The sequence below is a fragment of the Ambystoma mexicanum genome, chromosome 10 (genome assembly GCF_040938575.1).
Source record: "Ambystoma mexicanum isolate Mex_15411 chromosome 10, UKY_AmexF1_1, whole genome shotgun sequence".
Classification (NCBI taxonomy): domain Eukaryota; kingdom Metazoa; phylum Chordata; class Amphibia; order Caudata; family Ambystomatidae; genus Ambystoma; species Ambystoma mexicanum.
The window spans coordinates 1,083,091,310-1,083,101,690 of NC_090932.1; the positions used below are offsets into that span (position 1 = coordinate 1,083,091,310).

At 47.8% G+C, this 10,381-nt stretch overlaps 1 protein-coding gene across 1 annotated transcript; it reads left to right on the plus strand.

Annotated features, from left to right (window-relative positions):
* Positions 1 to 6,279: 6,279 nt before the first annotated feature.
* On the plus strand, positions 6,280 to 8,653 carry LOC138492979 (myb-related transcription factor, partner of profilin-like). Its single transcript, XM_069620250.1, has 2 exons — positions 6,280 to 6,694; positions 8,076 to 8,653. Exons 1-2 carry the CDS (start codon positions 6,280 to 6,282, stop codon positions 8,651 to 8,653), a joined length of 993 nt encoding a protein of 330 aa, XP_069476351.1.
* Positions 8,654 to 10,381: the final 1,728 nt, after the last annotated feature.

The following is a 10,381-nucleotide window of genomic DNA, read 5'->3' on the forward strand; positions in this document are numbered from 1 at the left end:
ATTCACAAGTGTGCTATCCATTATCAATTTATTTATAGAAGTGTGATATATATATATATTGTTTAATTTTTCAAATAAACCTTTCAAATTTGCAAAATAAATCTACTTCTTGGCTCAGTGGGGTCAGGGGGATTCTAAGAGAGGGGTGTTATACAAGGGTTCATCATCCAGATTATAACTTGCCATAAAAATATATAAATAAGGGCTTCCCTTGGGCATCCCAGACAAGGCACTGACTTAGTGGGATTGCTTGATTGGAGTCACTTACAATATGCACAATTATGCTTTGTGGATTTTTGTTTCTCCTGATTCACCTTTTCTATTGCATTGATCCAAACAAAGCAGATGTCCCTTTAATCCTCCCCACTACACGAACTACCAGGAACTACCATTGTTTTGCCCAGTACAGATGAGCCAACACTTCTTTTGTGTTCTTCCCATAGTACTGCTTTAGAGTTGTTTCTGTGGGCTGCAACCATTCTGTTAGGGAGACACAAGAGAAGCACAGAGGAGGATAATGATGGGACACATATATAGATAGTTCAGAACACTTAAGTAATAAGATGTGGTACCATCACCTGAACAAGGTGGGAGAAAGAACATTTAAGGAGGGTTGCTAAGTGTGCTACCAGCTTTAGAGACCTCTAGAATATTCATAGCCGTAGAAGTATCAGTGAAAAAAAACCATTGCCTGATGCAGCTTGCACTTTGCCTTACAAGAGGACAGTTTCAAGGCAGAACAGCATCCATAGTGTGGATGAACGAGGCAAAACCTCAAAGAGAACACAATTATGTGCAAGATTTAAAGACAAGAGAGAAGCCAGAAACTAGGCATCAAATAATAAAATATGAACAGCCTGGAAGAGTGGAACAGGGACCAGGGTTGAAGAAAACAAGATGCTAAATTTCCAAGGCAAGAATGAAGAAGAGATACAGATATGTTGGGAAAGAGGACAACTGCACATTAAAGGAAAGGTGCTTACTCACGAAGGATGGGTTGACGGACCGGTTGTGTGAATGGCAGCAGCATTAAATGGACGATGGAAAAATGTTGTGTTAAATGCAGAAAAGGAATGCAAGGATCAAAGGCAGAAGTTTACAAAATTGTTGAGATTGTCGAACGGGAAATCATATTGTGCCTCCTTTACTGTATATATTGGCCTAAGCCCAGTCGCTCTGCGAAGAAATCCGCGCTTCAAGGTTCTGACCTTCGATCGATTTAGCTGCCATTTTAGGTTCATCCGCCATTTTGATTCTCACTCCAAAGTCACCCTGTGTTCTACAATGTTCTGAAGTGTCGTTCTTTGCGAAATGTTGAAAATGTACTTCTTTCAGATTACTGTAGCCAATTGACTAAAAACTTGTATTTGATTTATCACCAGGTGCAAGAGGCTTTACCTGTACGATACGAGGGTCCCAGTCACAGCATACGACCTGGGGAGAGGATCCTCGTAAAATCCTTTGAGCAATCTTCTTGCCTCACACCTTGTTGGCGGGGCCCCTTCCAAGTCCTGCTGGTCACACAGACTGCGGTGCAGGTAGCAGGCCGGAAGAATTGGATCCATGCGACACACACCAAGAGGATTCCACACACAGTGCCATACGATACAGAAGAAGCAGAACCCCTCATCAGTACTGCAACCAACGATCCCGAAGCAGTAAACAGCATCAAGAGTGTGTCAGGGATTCTCCCTGAGCCCGTGGGGCCTGGGGAAACAGCCATTTTTCTCCACACTCTCCAACAGTTTTGTTTCCGGAAGCCATTTCGGATCTTGCATCCAATTCCACTCCTGACTCGTCGCTTACAGCGGGAAGTGATGACACATTGTTCTCAGATCACTCAGCACCAGGGATCGCAAGGTACGATCTGCGTCCGAGGAAATAGACTTACTGCACGGTTCGGCTGTGCGATCGAGGAAAATCATCAAGGGCTTGTCTTTTTGGTCCGATCAATTGTTCGTAAGGGGATTCTGTATGCTAGGGTTTGGGGAAGGACTAAGAAACCGCTCGGCCTGGAGGTCGCCAGCTAATAACACTGGTGCGTTCGTTTGAAGACTACAATGCCTGCAACTGCTCCCGCTCGTATGGAAAAGGGAAAAGACTGTGTGACCAGCTACAGAAATGAATATTTAAATGTTTGGGCCCCGAAAACCTACTACTGTTTTGTGATAATGTTAATTGGTTTTATAATAGCCATTGTTTTAGGTTTCTGGTATCTAGAAGAAGTACATCCGCTTGAGAATTTGTTGCCTACCGAAAATGTACCTACTGTTTCTACTCTTTTCGTGCATCTGCACACTCTCTCTCCTAGAGACCCTAAGCACAGACAGAGATATCATAATAATACACTATTACTCATCATGAATGCTACACATGCCATTTTTAACAAATCTAATTGTTGGGTCTGTTCACATTTACCGCAACACGGGGATAAGGGGCTAGGTTGGTATATTCATCCTCTACCTTTGACAACTGCATGCTATGCTTCTCTTAGAGCACTATTCTTTGGTCGCTGGAATGATAGCATCTCAGGGAACTTTGATGGGACTAATTTGAATCAGTTTGGAAAACGTGTTCTGACTCCCTTGGGATGCTCGCTCTTTGCAAATAGGAGTAAGCTTAACGTTGCTTCTATTAGGCCTTCCGATAGACTGTCCCGTCCTTTTCAATCTTTGATCTCTTTCAAGATGGCTCCTATAGGCAAAAGGAGGCCACGCCTCCTTCCTACACTGTCAATCATAGCCCCGATTCAGTTTCTTTCTGCATGCAGAGGAATGGTACTCAGTCAATGGGTGATTTAAAAGGTTGTGCCAACATTGTGAATTTGACTAGTGAGTACAGACCTTTGTATGAAGGTGAACCTGTCTACTTTGTTTGCGGTAATGTAGCATTTCCATGGTTACCCAGGGATTGGCAGGGAACTTGTTATTTAGGGATTCTGTTACCCGGGGTATTCATTGCCAGTACTGTAGAAATTTCAAAGGCTCGTCCACGGCGGGACGAGAATGGTGACACTTCAGCACAAGGTCTGGGCGATGTAGCAAAATCCTTTGTGCCATTTTGGGGGCAAATAATGAACTCTGAAGATATCAGGAGACTAACGAGAGTACTGGAGAGGACCATCAACCGGACCACTGACATACTCTATAATATGACTCTAGAACAGAAAGCAATAAGTTTAGTAGCATTTCAGAACCGGATGGCATTAGATGTCATCCTGGCTCAACGTGGTGAGGTATGTAAATTGGTGGGGTCCGCTTGCTGTGTTTTCGTGCCAGATTCCTCCCCAAACTATCTTCAAGGCAATACAGAATCTGAATGTCCTAAATTCAGAAGTGCATGTTCCCGAGGGAAACTGGGATCTTAGCGTTTGGTTCTGGGACTTCTTGTGATCTTGGGGATGGAAGCTACTTTCAGTCTTGCTGATCATTTTAGGAGTTGTGTTGTTTCTTTGTTGTTGTATACAATGTTTTCCTGGTATGTGTTCGATGCAAGGAGGATGTTGTGCACAGGCGATGGGTTCGTTAGGACGCAAGGTATATGCTCCAGAGAAGAGTTCCAATGAATATGTGCTGAAAGAAATCTTACTAAATGATCTTATGGCAATTGACATCTCCGATAGTGATTCAGGGTCTATGGAGTCTGAGACGTGGAGTTACTCGTAAAGTGACTAGAAGTAGTATAAAGCTTGGCTTAGGCCAAAAGGAGGGTTTGTCGAACGGGAAATCATATCGTGCCTCCTTTACTCTATATATTGGCCTAAGCCCAGTCACTCTGCGAAGAAATCCGCACTTCAAGGTTCTGACCTTCGATCGATTTAGCCGCCATTTTAGGTTCATCCGCCATTTTGATTCTCACTCCAAAGTCACCCTGTGTTCTAAAATGGTGGACATTGTTCTTCTGTTAGTAACATGGCCGTCTTGACCTCTGAATGCATGTTAATGCTTAAACTGCCCTGTTAGGGTCATGTAATGAGACCTTGTCTTTTGTTGACCTGTGGATAGAGGATTACCTGTGCCAACGATACTAATCTGCGAACATATATTAAGCACAATACTGTTCGAACATTGAATGTGAACACTTGTTTAACTATATTGTATAAGATATGTACGAATGCTTAATGTTGAATCCAAAGACACACTGTTGCTATTGTAACCTATTGGATTATGTATTAAGGATAATCCATAAATGTTTAGATGCATAAATTAGGAACAAACTCGGCATGAACCCCTAGCCTGAGAAATGATTAACCTGCAAATGGGCTGGACATCACGTTTAAAATTGTATAAAAGGTACAAATATTCTGATGTACAGTCCCACTCACTTCACACACCTAACAGGGCTGGTATTCAATGTGTTGTACTGAGGGCCTGATAGCTATCTGTTACTTTGTCCTTTGAAAACTGTTCAGTTGTAGAATAAAGATCTCTGTATCTTTGTAAGCCTGTGTTGGTGTATTTCCTTTTGAGGGTATGGTGTATTTCCTTTTGAGGGTACTCAGCCTCGATATTCTCTTTTTGCTTTTACAACATGGGTTGACTATCAAAGAGGACCATTGCAGATACTACCCCTGAAGGATGCATCCTTATGTTTCAGAAATAATGGTACAAAGAAGGTTGGAGAGAATTTCCAGTGTGGCAGAACTTTTGATGTACCGTACCAGTCATGAAGGACGGGACAGCCATCTTGATGGATCATTATTGGGCTTGTGGGTCCAGAGCCTACATGAAGCTGCCTAAGGACTCGGGAGGAAGGTGTTCCTTAGTGCTTGTCCATGTTCCAGCATTAGTGATTCCTCAGAGTGACCTGAACATTGGTGAATTTCCAAAAGCGGATGCCCATTTGAGAAGAAGAGCACTGGAATTTCTCAATTGAACAAAGAGAGAAAACCTTTGATTTTATTCCATATGAACACAGATTGTTCAGCCAGACTGTTGCAATCTTCACAACTATCTTTATGCCTGGAGTCCAGACAATGGCCAATGCAAAGTGATTGCAAATCACTCGTTGGGATCCCCTGCAGACGATCAACACTAACGTAAAGGGATTTAATGGTATCAAGGAAGAGCTGAGGGCCATACGACTAATGACCCTCCAGAAAAGATATGTCCACAAGAAGGACGTGGCACAATGGGTCAATAGTCCAAATGGGCAATGCAGTCACAAGACTTGGAGTGTATACGAACATGTCAAAGCAGCTGGCTCCCTAAAGACAATTGATTAAATACTGCAAAACAGGCCGAAATACAGTCTCCTGTCACGTGAGCCAAGAATGGAAATAGGAGTTGGGCATGTAGACCAGAACTGTGATAAGCGTGTGCCTGTACTCTCTTTTATTCCCGATAGAAGAGAATCTCCTGCAAGTCCAAGTTCAAAGACAGTCTGCATTGCAGAAGGCATGGGCGATGAGAGATGAGGGGCTAATTCGGTGGGAAGCAAAAGTCATGCCCACCTCCCGGCATATGGGTATGAGCTTACGAGGTGATAAGGAGCCGAATGTTCCAGACATGGCACGAGTGTGCCAACCAGTTATATAAGGCCGTATAATGGAGGGCCTTATACCTTATAGTTTAAGAGCCAATAGTATTCTATGTACCTAATAAGTGTTGAAGATTACTTGCACTAGGGGTGGCCATAAGTTGTCCACCTGACTGTAGAGACCCAATCAAAACCCGTTCCCATACAGAAAGTATACTTAGATATTCCCCTTGACCCACCACAACACCCTGTAGGTTTCTCTTATTTGCCACGTAGTATGACTTCACCTGTGATGAAGTTTTAGTGCTTAAGTTTCATTTTTCATGAAATATGTTCAGAGCTCAAGCATCTGTTGATGGCTGTTGTAACTCCCAGCTTTAGACAATTGATATTAAAACAGTTGGATGATACGTTTTGCCAACTTCCTGATTCAGTCTGATTATTTGGTGTATGAGTTATTCTGCATCCCATCCTTGCATGACATTCTACTGATTAAGGACCTTAAGTTCAACTGATTACAGTTTGTCAGCTGCACGCATTCTAGCATGCTGTAAACGGTGACATCAGCATCACAGTAAAACTGTGGAAAAGGTCATACGCCGGCCGCACCATCACCTAGGGTGCCAGTGGCCAGACGCAGCAGCACCAGAAACAGTGGCACAGCTAATAGCGTGACCGGAAATTACATGATTGTTGGAACAGGAAACTGTCCGGCAGCCATCATCAAAATCACAATCCACTGCAATCCGAAGGTAGCAGCAGCCATCCACCACTTCTGATTCCAGAAATCAATCCACCACCATGTCATCTCGTATCCCGGAGACCCGGCAGCGCAAGCCATGCTTCTCGGGGGTGCAGCTGCAAATGCTCACTGATACTTTAGTTGAGCATGCTGGGGAGGTGTTTTCAATGGACCAGCTCCGCCGAACCCAGCAGCTGAAGAAGGAAATCTGGCAGGAAGTGGCAGAAAAAGGTGTCCACGGTGGGGACGACCCATGCACTGTGAAGGACTGCCACAAGTGGTGGGATGACCTCCAACTGAGGGTCAGGAACCTCCTGTCTACACACCGGAGACAGTGCATGGCAATAGGTGGTGGACCCTCCTCCTTAATCCGGCTCCTTCCCTTGGAGGAGAAGTGCAGCAGTGTGGTGCACATGAAGGGAAATGAAGGAGTGGGTGCTGCGGAGGCCGGAGCCAGTACACCCGCTGATGGGGGTGAGGACATGAAGACCCAATATCACCAACACATCTGACTGCCAGGCCGCCACCCCAATCCCCTTGCCACTTTGGAGGGAGTGCCCAACACGCACCACTTTCCTAGTGCCTGCAACCATTTTGGTGAAGGGACAGCACCAGCCCCTGTAGACTGTCATGTCAATCACTGTGAAACCCCAGTCCAGCCACCCACGAAGGCACACATGAAACAGTGCCCATGGTTGCACTTCCACCGTTTGCGACCATCAGCACACCCAAACTCAGCGCAGCAGCCCTGTACAGAATCCCATGGCAGTGCACAACACTACCCTAACCCATTTTAAAGCACCACCCGCCATTGGCGTGCCACAGCCAGGTGCAATGTACCCTGAGCAGTCATCCATTGTCATGGTTGCCCCAAAGGTGGCCTGATTGACCATGCCACGCCGAGTCGGGATGCATACCTGCCATACACACATGGCCAAGTGCATTGCAGTCCTACCCAATGCACACCATCACCTCTCTCCATCTTTGCTGGGACACTTGGGCCAACACAAAGGCGTGTCACCCCAACAGTAGCCACCTACCCTGCCTCTCCACCAATGGCGCTACAGCACTGAAATGGCAATTGCACGGTACCCATCCCCCAAATCACACCCAGCAGTAGCCCTGTCTCTCCTCCCCAAAATATCCAAATGGTGTCAACCAAACTCCATGCCTGATCCCCCAATGCCGATACATTCCCAATCACATGACAGGCCACTTGACTCTGTCACACCCACACCCTGCAGGCACACTGCACACTGTTGTGGGCATACACCCAGGCCCCCTGACAATTATCTGTGCCTGAAATCCATGATGGACACACTGCACAGTCACCCTGTACTGCCAAGTGAAAATGCATGCCCCCCCAGACACAGACACAAGTCACCCTTCACCACGTACTGCATGTGTTCCTGCCGTGTCATAACTGCCACCACAACACAGCAATTCCAGCCCTCACCTGCTCCCACACATGGGGGAGGGCCATGTGTGGCCATTCACACGGTGGACCTACCACTGGGTCAACCGTCCACTTGTGCCTTTCGAATCCCCCCACCTTGGAACTCCCCTTCACATCCCAACACCCCACTGCCCCTGGACAGACCTGCATGCCACTGCCCCCACATAATGCTCAGACAACACCCCAGACACCACCCCAGTAGTCCCAGTAGAGCTGTGTTGCATGTGCCAACATCTATAGACCTTGCGGCTGAGGCCACACGACGCATGCATGAGTGCACCATGCCATGTTTCACGGCATGGCCCCTAAACAGCATGCCACACGATCACCATATTGCATGTATCAGGGCATTTGGAAGGCACACTGGTCCCTAACATCATGCCTTTCTTTCACCCTCAGACACATCATCTGACAGTGATGGAGGCCCACTAGGCACCTCAAGGGGCACCAGATGTGGAAGGCAGTCGACTCCACGCACCACCACCACCCAGGACACGGCAGTACCCACTGTGGCTGTCACTGATGCCCCTATCACCCAGGCAGCTCCTGCACTGGCCACAACAGCTGCCTTTACCACCCAGGCAGCTCCTGCATTGGCCACAACAGCTACCCCTACCACCCAGGCAGCTCCTGCAGCCCCTGCCATGGCACAACTGCCTACAAGGGCGACAGCAGGAGCACAGCCATATCCCCCACCCAAACATCCTCCATCATATGCACCTGACACAAGTGATGAAGCTGCAGATGACGCTGGTGAGACCACAGGTAACACCATGGATCACACCCCACATGAGCGACCAGAATACAGCCCCATCAACCTGCATAGCCCCCCACGCTCGCCCTTCCCCACTGTCAGGGATATGGACGGCCGTCTGAGCCGCTTTGAAGAAAGGCAGGAACGATTGTCAGCCCTGGTGCAGCAGCAGCCTGGAGGAGTACCACCTGATGTGGGGGGAGGTGGCCCTGCTCCGCACTGAGGCCCAGCACATGCACAAAAGTGTGCAGGTCACTGGGCATCGCAGTGCACGTGCCCTTGGACGTGCAACGTCTGCCATAGTACACCTGGCCAGAAGGGTCCGCGAAGGCAACAGTATCATGTCGGCCATGGCTCAGCCTCTCCAAATGGTCCTGCAGGTGGCCCTTTATCGACAGGCCAGTGAGTCATACCGTACACCGTCCACCAGCTCCATGCTCACTTGAAACACTTGTGTATAGACACGTTAAAAATGCCCTATGAGATCATATCATATCATATCATATCATTTTGCTAGTTTACTCCAGAGCAGTCCGAGGCACAGGTCTATGCACCTGTCCACCACACAGCACAAGGACTGTCCAGGTGGCAAGTGGCCACGTAAATAGGCCCTGGACAAACATGTGGCATGGGTGTGTCTCGGACTAACACATTGACATTGTGCCACAAGTTGGGGAGGGGGTGTAGGGAGGGATAGTTGGGGAGGGGGTATTGGTCCACCAGTTAATTTGTTCTCATTCCTTTTTAATACACTGGGTGTTGCATTTCAAATCATGACTGTACATTTATTCTTTTAGTGAAAGTGCGATTTATTTACTGTACAGTGTTGTGGTGTATGGCCTAGGCCATGTTCATGTGCTCGGTGCCTAAAGGTAGATGGTGATGAGTTGATAGTGTGCCTCATATACGTACATGTAATCTCTGTGATGGGGAAATGGCATCTCAGCCTCACTGGCACCGGCATCATCCCCCTCCGCTATGATATGATATGATATGATATGATATGGCATTTGTAACGCGCCTATATACAAGTGTTTCAAGGCGCGACGAGGCAGGGAGGGGGGAACAGTGGGAAGACAGACAACGATCCTACTAGGCCAGGTGTCATTCAGATCGCGCAAGTGCAGGGGTAGGGGGAAGGGAAGAAGTGCAAGCGGGGGAGGGGGAAGTGCAAGGGGGGGAGGGGGAAGTGCAGTACAAGGTAAGTAGAATAAAATAAATAATAAATAAATAAATAAGGACGGCCAGCTGGTGGCAAGTGCAAGGTAAGTGCAGGTAAGTGCTGGGAAGGGGGGCTGGAGGGATACAGAGACAGTCCCGCAGTGCAGGGGTTGCCAGGGAGGCAGTGCAAGTGGAGAGTGGCTGGGCCCAGGGTCGGTGAGAGTGGCCCAGTTGCAGATTCAGTGCAGTTTCAGCAAAGAATTAGCAGGGGAGAGGGAGAGAGAAAGCAGAAGCAAAGAGGAAGGTTTTGAGGTGCTTCCTGAACCGGAGATGGTTCTCCTCAAGTTTCAGGGAGGCAGGAAGGCTGTTCCAGAGGGAGGCCCCTGCCGCGGAGAGAGATCTACCCCCAGCACGTTGCTTCGAGAAGCGGCTGACCCTGAGGGAGTTGGAGACGGATGAGCAAAGGGATCGGGAAGGAAGATATTTAGGAAGAGAGAGTTGAAGGTATTTAGGCCCCAGGCCCCAGAAGGCCTTGTGGACAATGCAGAGGTTTTTGAACTTTATCCTCGCAGCGACTGGGAGCCAGTGTAGAGATTTCAGTCCTGGAGAGATACGGTCCCTGGGCTTGAGGCCAAGGACAAGTCTCGCAGTTCTGTTCTGGATGAGTTGCAGAGGGCGGATAGTGGAGGCAGGCAGATTAAGATAGAGGCTTCGAGAGAACCAGGGCTCGGGAGACCGTGAGCTTCTGGGGGAAGGAGAGGAAGGGAAGAATACCTCTGAGGAGGTGCAG